This window comes from Ammodytes marinus (assembly GCF_949987685.1).
Source record: "Ammodytes marinus genome assembly, chromosome: 18".
NCBI classification, from domain to species: domain Eukaryota; kingdom Metazoa; phylum Chordata; class Actinopteri; order Uranoscopiformes; family Ammodytidae; genus Ammodytes; species Ammodytes marinus.
Window position 1 is genome coordinate 5,507,479 of NC_137222.1, and position 18,268 is coordinate 5,525,746.

Below are 18,268 nucleotides of genomic sequence, written 5' to 3' on the forward strand. Positions count from 1 at the left end.
TGAACTCTTCATCAGTCAAGTTTTAAAACATCTTGCCAAAGGAATGCAGTTGAAAATCACCCAACTGGCTAATTTATGTGGAGAACCGAAAACTACCAAAATGAAAGGTAAATCAAGAAATGACTAAATAAAAAAAAAATGTAATGCACCCAAAATAATATGAATATTCGTATTAGAATAAATGCAAGCATTAATACATTCTTAAAGATACATCTTTGAAGACGAAGATTTCATTTTAAACCTAAATAAACCTTGATGTAGCCAATTGTATAGTTGAAGAAGGTTCCAAGCTGTGGACCAACGGACCAACATGACTTAGCTGCAATTCCCATGTTGGCCACCAGGTGGTAGTCATGTTCCACCAAACGTTCTGACTCTTCAGAGGAGCATAACGTTTTTTTTTCTTTGTCCCCCATCATTTTTAACATCACTAGTTTTTCACTGGCAACACAGCTCTAGATCAGGGACTGACATGAAAATACCAGAGGTTATTATTGAATTATACAAACTGCACCTCGAAATTTTTGGGTGGATTTGTGTTGGCCTTTATTTAACTCTCCTTTGTTGGCATTTCAATTCATCTCTTACACTCAATAAAGGTCCCCTCTGAAAATATCTTCCTAATACACACTGTCACTAATGTAACTAACTGCTCTACTGTTGTTATACTCAATTTGACCGTGAGACACCACAGCAGCCTCATGTATTGATCTGATTCTGGCCCATGCACGGACAGTTCTGGATTGCCAATTGATTCTTTCCCTGTTGAGCTACAGCTGTGTTGGGTCCCAGTAGTCCCCCTGTGGAAATATGCAGGCGCATGCTGTGCGGCAGATGCAGCATTCACCTCTTCCAAACAACTTCAAACATCTTAATTGGCCTTTGGCTCCCTGGGACCCAATGAGCTTCCCTTTGCGCTGTGGTTAAAGAAAATGAATTGCTTCGGTTAATCCTGCAGGGAGACTGCAAGCTGCCCTTTCCAACATGATTCACAGACATTTTCACTTCTCTGCTCTCTTTATTGGTGTATTTGGCAAAGACAGTCTCCTCATCCATTCACATTACTGTGTTTGCAGGTTTGAGCCTAAAATTACACATCTGCATCTGTTGTAAGAACAGTGTGAAATGAGTATTTAAAATGTATAATACAGTTTGCAGTAGTTAAAGATGCATGATGAAGAGACGCTTGGAAACATTTTCATCTACTATAGACCCCAAAGCGATGAAACAGACACGCATGAGATAAGTAACAAAGTTGGAAGATACAACACATTACTTCCAAACAGGCATTTAAACTGGCAGAATGAATACACTTTTTGGTCCTAAAACTTGAGCCGTTTGGTAGCTACTTTGTTGCTCCACTTTTCCACTGTCACACAGACCTTCAGTGGTGATATCTTCAGAGGTTCCTCCTTAAGACTAAAGTATGGAAACACCCTCTCATTGAAAGTGTGTGTGAAGGTGTGAATGTGTGCGTTAGTATCAGCATCAAATAATGACAGCTTTCCTCTGTTCCAGTCCAGAGTCACTCTGATCCTCTGGAACTTCTTCTGGGGATAAGTGTTCAGATCTAATGGTGAACATGCATATGCATTGCATCCCATAACAGTGACTGGCTCTGATGGTGACTGTGCATAGTAGCTCCCTACAGAGAGCTCTATTCCCCATGATCCAGACTGTATGTCTCTCTTCCTACTGGCAGAATCTTGAAACACAACCAGTTCCCAGCCGGTGTTGTCTCCAACCTGGACATCCCAGCTGTGAGTCCCTGAGTCAAAGCCCTCAGAGCTCAGGACATAAAAGTAATAACCAAACCTCTCTGGATTATCCAGAAGCGGCTGTTGTTCTCCTGGTCTCACACTGGTCAGATCTTCAGACAGGATGAGTCTTATACCAGCAGAGTTTGGGTCCAGAATCAGAGGAGTGTAGGAGACCATGTCCTTCATCTTGTTCCAGATGTTGAAGGTCAGGTTGCCCAGGTGTTTGGCCTCGTCTATCAGAGCTCCTGAGAGCAGCTCTGGATCGGCCGGCAGGGGTTGCTGCCGGGCTCCTTCCGCCGCAGCCTTGTAGTTCTGCAGGAATGGGATGTCTTCAGCTCTCAGCTGCTCCTCTGTGGCTCTGCCTGTGTCTGAAAGAGCTGCTATCTCTCTGCTCAGAGCCTCAATCTTCTCCTTCATCATCTGACTCTTCTGCTCCTCTTCCTCCCTCAGTGCAGCCACCCTGGCCTCCTCCTCCTCTTCTAGAAACTGGTGAAGCCTCTTAAACTGTTCCTTAATCTGTGTCTCTGTGCGTCTGGCCTGGACCTTCATGTGTTCTGCTGTTTGATCAGAACTCACTTTAACTTGTTTAAAAAGCCTGAAGTTCCTCTTTAACGGCTCCAGAGTTTCTTCAAGTTCCTTCTTGTGTTGTTGTGCAGCTTCTTCGATGGGTCTGAATCTGTGGTCGCTGTGTATTTCTGAATCTCTGCAGACGAGACAAACCAGCTGCTGATGGTCCAGACAGAAGAGTTTGAGTTTCTCAGAGTGCAGACTGCAGAGAGCCTCTGAAGGTGTCTGATCTCTCTCCAGTACGAAGGCCTCACACAGGTTCTTTAACACCAGGTTACAAGGAGGTTCTGCACTCGAAGATCTTCTCTTACAAAGTGGACACTCATGTGTTGGTTTCTCTCTCCACCAGTTCTTCAGACATTCTTTACAGAAGCTGTGGCTACAGGACAGTAGTACAGGATATCTAAAGACACCATGACAGACGGGACAGCAGAGATCCTCCTCTAATCTGGACGCCATTTTGTCTAAAACACAGCAAACAGAAAGTAAAAGTCAGGCCTGGCTCCCCCTCCCTCCTCTACTTACGTCTCTGAGATGAACTTTTCTCTGAGTCCGTTTTTAATCAAACCCACCGTCAGTGTGTGGAGTGTCAGAAGGTGGAAGCAGCAGAATGGAAGTTTTTCAGAGGAAGTTGTTAGTTTGGTCAGAAGGTGAATCTGATCGTCTTCAGTGCGTATGTCTCTTAAGTGAGAAAGGAAAGTAAACTGTTTCCTGGTTTGTCTGAGGTCAGTCATGCGAGGGGTAGAGTTCCTCCTCTGCTGAAGGCACACGGTGTGTTAGCTGAGTATTTCAATTGTTTGAAGGGAAGAAAAAATCTGAAAAAAGTCCAACGATGTCCGGAAAGAGCTGGACACTTTGACAGCTGAATGGTTAAAATTGCTTAAGATTTGAAGGAGTAACAGTGAGCCAAAAATGTTTACAGAATAAATATAACTAGAAAATTCCGCAGAGATTTTGAAAGTACGGGCCGCCCATGTAAATTAGGGAAGAAAAAAAATCATGGCTGACCCCTATGGTCCAAGAGGCTTTATTGTAGAGCAACATGAGCTGTATATGTCTAACAAATAATAAGTAAATCAGAGTCAGGGGGAAAGGGGCGTGGCCTGTCACACATTGCATTGGTGAATTATGTTTTTCGCTTTTGTGGCGCCACAAATGCGATAACTATAATTGGAACCACGTTAGACTCCTCCCCTTTACCACAGTAGACTCCTCCCCTTTACCACAGTAGGCTCCTCCCCTTTACAATGTTAGACTCCTCCCCTTTATCATGTTAGGCTCCTCCCCTTTACATCATTAGACTCCTCCCCTTTACCATGTTAGGCCCCTCCCCTTTACATCATTAGGCTCCTCCCCTTTACCATGTTAGACTCCTCCCCTTTACAGCATTAGGCTCCTCCCCTTTACCATGTTAGACTCCTCCCCTTTACAACATTAGGCTCCTCCTCTTTACCGTGTTAGACTCCTCCCCTTTACCGTGTTAGGCCCCTCCCATTTACAGCATTTGGCTCCTCCTCTTCACAGTGTTAGGCTCCTCCCCTTTACCACGTTAGACTCCTCCCCTTGACCGGGTTAGGCTCCTCCCCTTTACAGCATTAGGCTCCTCCCCTTTACCATGTTAGGCTCCTCCCCTTTACAGCATTAGGCTCCTCCCCTTTACCGTGTTAGGCCCCTCCCCTTTACATCATTTGGCTCCTCCCCTTCACCATGTTAGGCTCCTCCCCTTTAACACGTTAGGCCCCTCCCCTCTACCGTGTTAGGCCCCTCCCCTTCACAGCATTAGGCTCCTCCCATTTACCATGTTAGCCCCACTCCCCTTTACCATATTAGACTCCTCCCCTTTACAGCATTAGGCTCCTCCCCTTACCACATTAAGATCCTCCCCTTTACAGCATTAGGCTCCTCCCCTTACCACATTAAGCTCCTCCCCTTTACCTTTATAGCCTCTCGGACCATAGGGGTCAGCCATGATTATTTTTTTCGCCGCCATAGCCCAAAATGTTTACGCAGGGCTTATTAACAAATTGGCCATAACTCCTTAACCATAGGTCCTATCATCATCAAACTTGCTGGGTATGTGCAGAAGTCATGTGGTAGCATGTCCCTCAAAGCTTATCGAGATTAACCCATAGGGGGCGCCACAAATGCCGCCTGACTCTGATTGACCTGTATAACACTTGTACAGCTCATGGTGCTCTACAATATAGCCTCTCGGACAGTTTTTTGAATTTCCGCTAGGAAAGCCCCGACTGAAGAAAGTTTGAGAGGCCACGCCCCGCACACCGTAAGTCCGATTGACTTGAAATTTCTCCCACAGGTGTATTTTAGGGTGCTCTACAAAAAAGCCTCTTGGATCATTAAAGTCAACCTGGAAATATTTTCGGCTAATTAGCATAAACTGAAAAACAGGGTTTTATCCACAACTTTGTCAAGTTTTACTTTATCAACACCAAATGTCTCACGAAGCCCCGGGGGACTATGACGCACGTCTCCGAAAAATATTAGTAGGATAGCTTGGAAAACATGGCCGCCATTGACTAAAACGTTTATGCAGGGGCAGGGCTTAATAACAAATTGGCCATAACTAATTGACCATAGGTCCTATCATCATGAAACTTGCAGGATATGTGCAGAAGACATGTGGTAGCATGGCCCTCTAAGCTTGTCGAGATTAACCCATAGGGGGCGCCACAAATGCGAAAACCATCATTCAAAAATGCAATGTTTGACAGGCCACGCCCCTCGCCCCCTGACTCTGATTGACTTGACATTTCTTACACATGTACAGCTCATGGTGCTCTACAATAAAGCCTCTTGGACCATAGGGGTCAGCCATTATTTTCTTTCTTCCCTAACTTACATGACCTGAAATACAGTGAAGTCACATTCACTCTGTGGATTTCCAACCTATCATCACCAAATTGTATACACAGCATCAGGGGACGGCCACAACTCGGGACTGGAGTTCGGAAAGCCCGCGGCGGCGGTTCGTAGAAGCGTTCTGGCCCGGCCGACGGGCGGGGCGCCGCCGAAGCGGGGATTGGCGGCCTGCGCAGGGCTGCCCGTACTTTCAAAATCTCTGCAGGATTTTCTAGTTTAGTTTTATTCTTCATGTTTATGCACTTTTTTAAAGATCCCCATTTAGATCCCTGTAAAAATCCTTTCACACTTGCTTTGTGGTGAGGGTCTACATGAATACACCTTACCTGGGTTCATCTGAGATTTTCTTTTTGCACTTTACATTATGTAACTTTGATACATGACACAGCTGCCAGAGGTGTGGACTGTTGCCAACTTAAGAATATCAGAATCAGGTTTATTTGGTCAATGCACCGTTACAGAACAATGAAATTTGCCTTCCAGTTCACACCTCTCCAAGAAACATATAATGACAGTGACAATAACATGGGTGGACAGGAGAGAGTGTAACTGTAGTCTGAGTGTAGTCTGACTCTTCACTAGGACCTAGGCCTGTAGATTTAAAATGATTCTCATACCAATATTGGAGGGATCTCGATTGGACAAGTAGCAAATTCAGACAGATCATTTCCTTTAGACAGATCATTTCCTTTTTCACTACTAACAGAAGCCCAAACTAAAGGAAATCATGAGCATTTATGTGTTTTAGACTTAAAAGGCTTAATTTGATCTAGCTTCAGTTAGCATTTCTAAAATATCCTCCACAAGAAATTCCAATAGACTCCAAACCCATTTTTTCGGGTTGAAATAAAGTGTTACCGGTAGTGAACACTGCATGCTACTGTTTCATTGTTCATCTTTTTTTTCAGGGAATTATTGAAAGTGTTTTAAGTTGTAATAAGTTGTTGGCTGGTCACCGTGGTGTGTTTTACCTGCTGGTTTCAGTCTGTTCCATTACTGGTATGTTCCTGTCTGGCCTGTCTGGTGTGAGAGCAGGCAGCCTGATGGGGAAAGCACACCTCTGGATATCAGCCCAGTCTGCCCCGTCATTAAGGGCCGGTGGGGGCCGGCGTCTGTCTGTGAAACGCATCATGGCCGCCACCTCATGCCCAGAACGTGTGTGTGTGTGTGTGTGTGTGTGTGTGTGTGTGTGTGTGTGTGTGTGTAATGCTAGAACAGCACTGTATGCAACTAGTTATTAATTTCCTGGACTGAATTTTAGATCAAGTTTCACAGTGTTGCTGAATTTTTGAACTATGTTAAAGCTATTCTGATGCCTTTGGGCAATTTATACCACAAGTGGATTACATGTAGTGTGGTGATAAGTAGTCACTGCATCTAATCAAACATTAGAATTGATTATATTTAATAAGATTCCATGTTGTTCGTGTCCTTCAAGCAGTGTTAGCCAGTAGACCCTGAGGGCCTCCTGGACCCCTTTTCCAGTTTTTCAAATGAAGTTCCAGCATCAATACAATACAGGTGTGCGGGGAGGGGGGAGGTTATTATTCACGGCCTTTGTGATGGCAATGTCAAACCAAGCCTGGAATGAGTAAACATCTTCTAACACTTTACAGCACTCAGCTGCTGCTGTGCCTCTAGGAGCTACGTGGTCTCAGGCTCCACTGGAAGATCTTCAACTTTGGTGAAAATATTTTCCGAGCCAAAATATGTTGAATCCATCCGCAGAGGATGAGAACTGTGGGAACGGGGGACGCAAACCACCAGTCAACAAAAAAGACACTGTGATTTATCATATTTTTTATTTTATTTTTTTACATCACAGACATAAAGAGACGTGCCATAAATACTTGGTAGTTTCATATCAGAGACTAACACGTTGGCGTTCACGATGACATTTCCTAACATGAAAGACCAGACATTTTGCCAGTGCAACAAAGAAGGTCTGTGAAAACCAAGAAAAATGAAAAATGTGAAGAAGAAAAAAAAAAGAATGGAGAGGGAAGCTGGTTCCTCCATCTGGAATAGATATGTAGTCAGCAGGCAGGGTCCTGAGCAGAGCTGAGATAATACTTGGACCGTGGCCTCAGTTTTTCTATGATATTCTGCAACTTCAACACACTGACAACTCAGCACTGTACAATCCACTCACAAACAACATGCCGACCCCTGTTGGGGCTGCCAACTGGCAATAAGTCCCCATCAACAAATGTCTTATTTAAAAAGGCTTTAAGGATAACAACGTTCGGTTATAAGGGAGTAGAAAAGTAAGCTTTGGGCTCAGATCGAATGCCTTTCAATAGATTCACGGCACGTATCAATTTATGCAGTCATAACTTACTCGGAGCCGTAACAGCAGGGGGATTGAGGCTCCACTGACGTGTGCTGTGCTGTGTGTTTACACTGGCCCTGGGGGCGTTTCCAAAGACACTTTTCACTTTCCCCAAGCGCCACCCATCCCGCTCTTTAATTAGCTTTCTGCTAATTAGAGGCGAGCACGTACAAGTGGGTCAGAGTCCATAAAACACCTCGCAATCTACCAGAAAATCTCTCCTGCTCTCTTTGCCCCCTCCATACAGCTTTCTCATTCCTTTTTATTTGTTCTCTCCAGGCATCAGCAAAATTATGATGGATCCCATTTTTTTTCCTTGGCTCAAGAATGGAAAATGTGCCTCTGCCACTAAGTGGGGGGGGGAGAACTTGAGCTATAAAAGCTCCCTACCAGAGTGGCAAGCTCAGCACTGCTGCATTTGTGTTCACAGGACAAACTCTATTAACAGAAGCTTTGACTTATTGATCCACAAAAAGAAAGAGCTCCCTGTGCCATCATTTTTCTGGTTTTGATAGATTTCAGATGTTTATCTGGGGCACTGACCTGATGATCTCCATAAATCTATCCATAGCTCAGTGCACGTTTAAGGCTCCTCATTGTTTGCTTTTGGAAATAGTAGTGTTTGAGAGAAGCTGTGAGGAAGAAGACGACTGTCACCTCTAAAGAAACTCCCTACCAACCATAAGAAGAAACCAAATACAAAAACAAGACTGACCCACAATACAATTCCTTTTCTGACCTCACACCTTGAGTTGTAATTTGGTTTAAAAAGTGTCTCGAAGCTTGCAGATTTTGGCGTGACATTTAGTTATTCATTCAGGGGCAGTTCATATGTCAGTGTCACCATCCTCTTTTTGGGTCCCACGGTAAATCAAACACACATGCAAAAACACACACACACACACATACATGCACGCACCGCTATGGAAAATGACATTTGGAAAAGAAACCCTGCGCATATCCACAGTGAATACCACAGCGTATGAGTGTAAGGAATGCCTTCACCGCAGGACAAAGGACCGTCTGTTGCTCCAGCCGCTCTTTGTGATCGTTGGACAATTTCATAAGGTCGTTTTCTACCCGTTGCGACTGCAGCTGTGGCAAGCCTCCAGACCATTCTGACCACCCCCTGACTCCATGCAGCCGTACCACAGAGGACTCATCTCCCCAACCAGAGATGGTCTGAACCGCGCTGTGTGTGTGGAGCCAGCAGCCGACCCCAGGGTAATTAAGTGCAAAGATCCTCCCCAACCCTCTGAAACCATGAGGACAAAAAACCCTAATGGAGATGAGACTTGTGTACAAAGCTCTTCTCCTCTCCTTCTCGAGTGTTTATCCTTCATCACGTACTTCATATTATCCCAAATTAAGATACGGAAAATGAAATCAAAAACGTCGATTTAGAAGCTTCACTAGATTGGATTAGCTTGTTTTAAAGCTATAGTGCGTAACATTTTCATATGAAACAATGACAGTAACATTTAAGCCATTGACCTCCAGAAAAGACAAAAAAGTTGATTAAGCCTATCAGCTCCACAAAACTCTCTCTGTATTGCTCTTTATGGCAGTTTTTACAAACTGGTGTCGTCCCCCCTGACACTGGTGCAAGAGCTCAGAAAAATCCGTAGAAGCCCCAAGAAATGTTTCAGTTGTTGATTCTACTGCGAAGAAAAAACCTTGTAACAGCAGAAGGATAAAATCCTTGCGTGATCACAAAAGGCTTACCTCATGTAGATACGCCAACAGTGTTGTTGTAATAACTCAAAATTCCTCATGGGGGCTACAGGAGTTATGCACTATAGCTTTAAACTGCATTTTTAGCTTTCAGCTAACTTGTCTCTGATGTTATTTCTTTCAACGTTGTTTTGCGATGATATTCCTTTCCATTCCCAAGGAAATAGTTAACAAAACTTTGGGGTGGACAAAGTCCTGTATTCAGGAGTCTCATGGGAAATTAAAAACTAGCAACAAAAATAATAAAAGAAGTCAAAGTGACCAAATAGGTGGTTTTAGAGATGACTCAGGGTTGCTGTTATGAATCATGCACTAAGACTGGATTTTGGTCCAGCTTCTGAGGTAGTCCCTGTCTACATAGTGAGAAATGTCCTCCACCCTGGATGACCCAAACACACCATTTAATTAAGAGGCCCAGTCACCAATAAAATCCCAGGGTGCCTGTAGGACAGGAGGTCTCATTGCTTCGCCAGTTAATTCATGAGACGACTCTCACAGCTGGGTTTGTCTCACTTCTGAACTGATTACCAATCACACAATGGGTTCCCTCAGGTTCCACTAATGAAAATCTGGCTGGAAGCAAATGGAGTACGAGCATTTAAATGAGAGATTAATTATTTTCTATTACTGGTTACCCTCAGAGAATCAAAGACAAGGAAGGGCTGGATATAAGTTTAAAAAAAAAATCAAATGTGATATATTTTGGAGCAAAGAAACACTCTAATGTAGGTGAGCTTCTTGATCCACAGCTCTTCTTTGACAGTCACCTAAAGGCAAAATTCAAAACAAGTACATAAATCCTCCCGGGAAGTGTCTCTGGGATTATATATATGTTTTCTCTTCTTTGGCAGTCTTTTGTATGTCAGAAATGTCAGGTCTAGTCAAGATTTAGCAGCATTGCGTGATTACTCAACAGTGCAGCAAACATGAGCACACAGCCCTCCTGTCACGGCCTCAGGAAGTATTTCATCAGTGGGTTATACGACAAACATCACAACTTGTCTTCCACCTCATGAACCAGCAGTCTTGGGGTGTTTATGTCCTCACCCAAACATGAGGACATAAACCACAGTGTGTGTGGACAAGCTAACAGAGAAAACTGATCAGGAGAAGAGGTTACAATGGTTAACAAATGGTGATACACATTCCGTCGTTCACGATTTATTTAAGAAAATGTATCAAGTTAGCAATTTAGCTTGACAGATATAGGTTAATATGGCTAATTAATTGAGCAGCAGGAGTGTTTTTGACGTCATAACAACAGCCATTTTCAAATTTTGAAGGAACACTGCTATGTTTCATTTCTGCGACCAGCGGCATATCGTAAAGCCATCGGCAGGAATGTTTAGCACGTTTGCCACGTACTTGTGCATCTGAGTGAGCGTCCAAGTGCGTGTGCACAAGATACACAAACACACTAAAATATAAGTTACTTTAAAGCATATACAGTATGATGTGAATACTTAACAGGCTACAAAAAGTTAACCCCCTGGTAAAAATGGTTCTAACATTGGAGTGTTAGCATTCATGAATACCCCCCAGTGTAACACTCCAATATGTGGTTCATTCTATTCAAGTGGAAATTCAACATTGTGAGTGAAAAGAGTGCAATGTGAGTAATACAAATGTTTGTAATTGGAATTGCTTTTTGGAGAAGTACGAAAAAAAAGTATTCCCGCATGTCCTGGCCTATTGGAAAAAGTTAATATGTGAACTATTGATATTGGCCCATGTCTTGAAACTGTCGAAACCAAAATGGCTGGCTTCTTATTTTACAAATTATTTTTTTTCTTTCTCCCCTCTGAAAACACAGGCAAGTGTTATTAAATGGAGCAAGACTGGCTACTTGAGAACGTTTGGAAGCGTTTCAAATGGCCGCTCAATAATCTTTCACTCACATGGAGCTTGCTGTGATTGTGTTTTCTTAAATGAATCATGGTGAATGTGCCCCGGTGGTTCTCCGCCCTTTTGTTTGATGCAATCGCTCGTGTAGTAGTGTTTGACTCAGTCTCCTGCCTTCATGAGGTTTGGAACTTCAAAAGGCAGATTTTGGCCAGTGACTGAATTCACTATTGACTATACCACAGGAAACTAGAGCCGGGCGTGAGTCTGTGAAACGTTGAACGATAACCATCATGTCAGAGGAACCGGAGATTATAATGTTTAAATCAATTGAATACAAGGACGTCATTTGATTCTGAGCTGCGGCTGAGAATAACAGAGCGCCCTAAGGTGCCACACAGATCAGGACAGATTAGCCTGAGCTGGGAGATCCGTCACACTGCCTTTGTAGTGAAACCACCCAGCAGAGAAAAACAGAGTGGGTTTAGATTTGAGGGGAGTAAAGACAAGATTTGGTCTCATTTTTTAAAATCATAAAATAAAAGAGAATCAAAAAAAGCAATTGTTTGTGGGCTGCTTGGAACATTTTCTCTGAATTCTGTGTTCATCATAAGATCTATTCATGGAAAAAGAGAAGGCTTTCCGATAGAGTCCGAGTCTTTATTTTTTTTTACCTTTATTTATACAGGTATATCCCATTGAGACCGAAGACTCTTTTGCAAGGGAGTCTGTATGTGGGTGGGCTTTAGGGACCTAGGCTCCGTGGCTAAAGTGAAGTAATCTGATTAAAGTTAGTGATTAGCTGCTAAACTGATCTACTGAGCTGTTGTAAACACAACAGAAAAGAGTCACGTGTCAATGCTACATAAACTGATACAGAATTTAATTCCCTCACAAACTTCATGATGGGAACGCTTGGCTGTTATTGAGATTGAAGAGATTAAACAGTCAGCAGCATGGTCAGCAGGGTTTCCTTCATGGCAGAGTCACAGGTGGAACAAATGACATTAATGATCCCACTGTTCCATGTCACACCAGTGAGTCATCATGCACAACACCAAAGCCCTGGAACTGAAATACTGAAATCAAGGCTGCATTCATGCGGTGTCGGAATAATTGGGGACATGAGTTTGACTTGGAAAAATTCACGTGAACGGTCAGAACTCAAAGTAAGTGTTTGGTTGATGGTAAGAAACTTTTTATTTAATCACATATTGTGCATATTTTTTGCTCTCATGTATTTTACAATATGGACTTTCTGCCTGATGAAGGTCGTTTTACCGAAACGTTGCTTCCTTTCGATTCAGTTATTATCAGCGAAAAAACTACAGTTTTCTCCTACAATAATATGGAATTACAAAATCGTTTTGTATCATTAGTTATTGTCTACGTAGAGTGCCTTTTTAAAAAGTTATTTATTTTCCTCAACCCCGATTGCTCTTTGTTGTCATGCAAATACTGGAAACTTTGTAGCATCCACGTTGTTTCTACACTACGACCAACAACACACGAAAACACCAACATTACTTGACAACTCCGAAAGTTGGACCATAGGAGCATGTGAACTACAGCCATTGTTAATGGTTTTAGGTCCAATCATTAGGTGGTCCAAATTCCATACTACATACTATTTGTATAGTGTGTGATACATACTATTTGTCATACTATACTGTGTTTGCTATTAGAATATTTATTTTAAGTGGCTTCAAACGAGTGACCACTTCCATATAACACATCTAATTTGATCCATACAATATTGAATAGTGCAGCTTTAAAAGTCAAGCATTAGCCTTTTGAATATGTTTACTGACTTTCTGTTTTGTTTGTTTTGTCGCATTATAAACTCATTACATACTCAACACTTGCTTCCGATTTATTTAGTAGTGTGGAGCAAAACCAAATATGTAAGTGGATTTGTTTCCTCCATTAAGAAGTTATGTAATCCAACGTCAAGTTCTATTTATTTCACATACTATACGTTTTCAGTATTTTCTCTGATGTCCTCCTTTTTCAGTTGTCAAACGTGACTTGAAACCATTTTTTCCCCTTCCCTTCTGGAGTTCTTGATAGAGTGTGACAGGGTGGTAGGTGAGTTCCTTCCTTCCAGCTGGTGTCTGAGGCCCAAATTCCAGTCCAGCTGGGGTGTGTAACAAGGTTATGGACAGCTCATGTTATCCCCCACCACCAGTCATCCCCTCTTTTCACAATGCCCCAAAGACCTAAGACAGGCCTCATGCTGACGACCACAGTTTACATGGCCTTTTTTTTCTTTTTCTTGCAATTTATTTACACTGCAGTTGTTTAGCAACCACCACAACACTTGCCAACTCCTCCTCCTATACTCTCTGTGTCATCGGTAGTTAACCCCCATTCTGAACCAAATAAAGTCACATCTGCTGAGGAGTGATGTACAGTCCCCTCCATAAGTATCGGAACAGTGAGGCCAATTCCTTTATTTTTGCTGTCGACTGGAAACATTTGGGTTTGACACCAAAATACGAATATGAGACAATAGATCAAAATTTCAGCTTTCATTTCCAGGTACTCACATCTGGATCTGATACACAACTGAGAAGATAGCATTATTTGTAAAGGAACACCACATTTTTAGGTGAGAAAAAGTATTGGAACAGATAGACTTAAAATAAATTAAAATGAATAAGACTTAATATTTTGTTGCAAAGCCTTCGCTCGCAACGACTGCATCAAGCCTGTGACCCATTGACATCACAAAACTTTTGAATACTCCTTTTTTATGCTTTTCCAGGCTTTCACCGCAGCCTTATTCAGTTGCTGTTTGTTTACTCTCTTCACTCTCCTCTTTAGCAGGTAAAATGCTTGCTCTATAAGGTTCAAGTCTGGAGATTGACTTGACCAGTCTAAAACCTTCCATTTCTTGACCCTGATTAACTACTTTGTTGTTTTTGCTGTGTGTTTTGGGTCATCTTGCTGCATTATGAAGGATCTTCCAATCAGTTTGGTTGCATCTTTCTTTAACCCTTTCACGCATAGTGGTCACTACAGTGGACAGCTATTCAAATGCTGTTTTCTTGAATATGCATGGGTGTAGATCGCCTAGTTGCATATCAGCCACTACAGTGGACTCTTGTGTGTCATCCAATGCATTGCCAACCAGTGGCCAACCATTGTAAGAGCAGCCACAATTAGTCAAAACCAAGATGGCCGACAGGGAGCAGAAAAGTTGTGTAGCTCAGGAATATCCTGTAAATACTTCAAAAATAGCAGACTCTGGCAGGTAAAAAAAATATGGCAACATTAAGTAACATCTTAGGAGTCATATAGTTGTTCAAATTTCCAATTATTGATTTTACATTGGGAGGAAATTATGTTTAATCACCTGTCCACTAAATTGGACATCATGCATCACGGACTTCAATAAATACTATGACTGCAGATGTGTTGTGCTTGAAAAAGCTTACTTTGCTGCAACTTTTTGGTTTTAAATCAATTGATTTGTTATTAGAATGCAACTTGAAGTATTTGTGTAAAAAAAAAAAAAAAAAATCCAGACCATTCCATTATGTGTAAAACAGTTGGTGTCACTATGATGCCAATTTTCATATTAAAATAGCTTTGATGATGTGATGTACAAGTCAGTAGGCTATACTGCAAAATGACATCTGAAAAAGAGAAATGGGAAAACCAAGGAAAAAGTTATCTGTTATTTTTATAGAAATTTTTGATTGAAAAAATTATTCCACACTTTTGCATTAGATTGAGGGATTGGAATATGTTAATATATGTGAACAGGCATTGAAAATATATATTATTTTATAGTTTTCAGATATATATAATTTTTCTCACTGTTTTGTTAAATAAATAAGTGCAAAGTTGAGAAGTCAAAACGCATGGAGTCCACCCGAGTGGACATGTGTAAAACTCTCTGAAAAATGTGTGTTTTAAAAAAATTAAGTTATATTTTTTCTTTTCATGCCTAAAGAAGTATAAAATCACTTAAGAAAAAAATTCAGACTAAGGATATCATAATTCATGCATGAAAGGGTTAAATTGGCAGACAAAATGTTTGTGTAAACTTCTGAGTTCATTTAGCTGTTGCCATCATGTGTTACATCATAAATGAAGATTAATGATCCCATCCGAGAAGAAGCCATGCAAGCCCAAGCCATGACATTGCCTCCACCGTGTTTCACAGATCAGCTTGTATGCTTGGGGTCATGAGCAGATCCTTTCTTTCTCCAAACTTCAGCCTTTCCATCACTTTGGTAAAGGTTCATCTTGACAACAACACAGTAACACATGATGGCAGCAGCAAAATGAACTTAGAAGTCTACAGAAACAATATGTCTGCCAATTTAAAGAAAGATGCAACCAAACTGATGGGAAGATCCTTCATCATGCAGCAAGGTAATGACCCTAAAAAACTGCAAAAACAACAAAGGAGTTCATCAGGGGCATGAAATGGAAAGTTTTAGACTGGCCAAGTCAATCTCCAGACTTAAACCCTATAGAGCATGCATTTTACCTGCTAAAGAGGAGACCTAAGGGTGTAACCCCCCAAAACAAACAGCAACTGAATGAGGCTGCGGTAAAGGCCTGGAAAAGCATCACAAAATAAGAATGCAAAAGTTTTGTTGCTATCTTCTCAGTTGTGTATCAGATCCAGAAGTAAATACCTGGAAATGCAAGCTTAAATGTTGATCTATTGTCTCATATTCATATTTTGGTGCCAAACCCAAATGTTTCCAGTCTACAGCAAAAATAAAGGAATTGGCCTCACTGTTCCGATACTTATGGAGGGGACTGTATATGTTTGGGATGACCAGGTACCATTGGTAGTGCAGGGGTGTGATATGTGTAGAAAAATGTAAGGAATACACACGCGGACACACTTTTCCAGATGCTAAAGGGTCATGTGGTTTGTAGAACCCCGGTGGAGTTCAATGACAAACAGTCTGTGAGTCAGAAAAACCCACCCACTGGCCTAATCAGAGGGAGATTAAACGTTGTAAACTCACAATGTTGTCTGGGAACTTATCAACGCTCTCTCTCTCTCTTCCGCCTCGTGCTCCATCGTCTGCGATGAATTTTTTCTAGAGAGAGAGAGAGAGAGAGAGAGAGGAGATCAGAGTCCAATGCCTCCGGTCTGCCATGACATCATCCCCGCACACATCTGGAACCGCTAGAGCCGTGTGTGTGTGTGTGTGTGTGTGTGTGTGTGTGTGTGTGTGTGTGTGTGTGTGTGTATGGGAAAGGGGAGCTGCAGAAGAATAGGGGGGCTGGTGACACATCAGCAGTATGGAGAAAAAAGGGGGAAGAGCTAAATAAATGTGAGGGAAAAGACTGTTTATCTGAGGAACATAGACAAAAATGAGATGTATAACCAATTTGTGTAAACAGCATTTTCTACAACGGCACTAATAAGTCAGAAAGCATGGCCAAGGCACAGCCACACACTGGTTCATGGTTTATTTGAAAATAAAAAGAAGAAAAAAAGAAAGAAAACCACACACACACACACACACAAGGAAACACTTGAGGGGAGTTTAAAAATGTAATTTATTTCCGAGCTGATCTATTGTTCTTTTTAAAAGATGTTGCCCTCGAGTTACACGTTGTCAGATTTACTGGTTTAGTCTTGTTGCTGTTTGTTGAAGCTGGATCACGTTGCTTGATATCTCTTAAGACATTTTGCTTCTGGAGATCCTGCGATGGGGCGGGTGATATGAATGAGATTTGGACACCATCATGATTTCCCATTCTCACCACCAGGGGGGGACACTTAACTTATTGTGATATCCAGAAGGTGATCTGAAATCATATGGGTAACTGGTGCCTGGCAAATTACGAGAACCGAAGTCTTTGACTGTTATAAAAGTGCTAAATAAAAAGAATCATAATGTTGATCAGACGTCTTGATTTATGCTGTCCTCGTGTAGTATTTAATAAGAGGACATTTATGGGCTCATAGAGAATCTGGTGATGGACTGTACATACACAGTTAAACAAGATCTCAACTTCCACTTAACGTTCACACAGAACTGTAATGTTAAAAGCTTGAAAGAAAGGAAATAAGAAGAGAAGGGAGAGTCAAAGGCTAGGGGGATGTGGACAAAGCTGTTTGCCAGATGTTTGTTCCTACAGAGCAACATGCTCTGGCAAACAAAATGTGAGCGTAACCTCTCATTTAGTATTTTATGATCAACTTACACTCTCCCTGGATGCAAATCACTCGAACTGACTTCAAAACTATCGAAAGATCTTCCGTCCGGTCCGAAACTTTATTTTGCGAACTCTGAACCCAGCAATTGTTCAGTTTTAGGCTACATGTTCATGATAGATAGATAGATAGATAGACACTTTATTGATCCCTTGGGAGTGTTCCTTCAGGGAAATTCAAAAATCCAGCAGCAGCTGTAGTACATACAACAAAAACACAAGCAAGTCACTAAATGCATCAATATACATGGTAAAAAAGTAAAAAGCAGATTTATATTTATAAATACATTTTAAAAAGAAGCAGCAGCAGATGTTAGCAACAGTTATTCATTTATATCTCTGTTTGACCTTAGTGTGTTTTAATAAATAAATAAATAAATAAATAGATTATGCAAGCTGTTGCGGTTATGTTCCATCAGCCACCCCCCTCCTCCCTCCATGTGTGGAGTTGTGGAGTGTGATGGCACGATGGACAAATGAGTTTTTTAGTCTGTTGGTTCTGCATCTGGGGAGGAGCAGCCTGTCGCTGAAGGAGCTTTTCTGGTTGCTGATGACAGTGTGCAGAGGGTGGCCGGTGTCTTCCAGGATGGCCAGAAGTTTCCTTGCAGTTCTCTTCTCTGCCACTGTCACCAGACCATCCAGCTTCATGCCGACCACAGAGCCGGCCCGCTTGATTAGTTTGTCCAGCCTGGAGGAGTCCCTCTTGGTTGTGCTGCCTCCCCAACACACCACAGCGTAGAAGAGGATGCTGGCGACCACCGACTGGTAAAACATAAGCAGAAGTTTGCTGCAGATGTTGAAAGATCGCAGCCTCCTTAAAAAGTATAATCTGCTTTGGCCTTTTTTGTACAGATGGTCTGTATTTATTGCCCAGTCCAGCTTCTTGTCCAGCCACACTCCCAGGTATTTGTAGCTGCCCACAGTTTCCACCTCTACCCCATCGATTTCCACTGCT

The 18,268-nt window shown here is 42.0% G+C and overlaps 1 protein-coding gene across 1 annotated transcript; it reads right to left on the bottom strand.

Annotated features, from left to right (window-relative positions):
* Positions 1 to 1,322: 1,322 nt before the first annotated feature.
* On the bottom strand, positions 1,323 to 2,786 carry LOC307265013 (zinc-binding protein A33-like; the record flags this gene model as incomplete). The annotated part of the gene is made up of 1 exon (XM_080046583.1): positions 1,323 to 2,786. One exon carries the CDS (start codon positions 2,784 to 2,786, stop codon positions 1,323 to 1,325), a length of 1,464 nt encoding a protein of 487 aa, XP_079902709.1.
* Between the last annotated feature and the right edge of the window lie 15,482 nt (positions 2,787 to 18,268).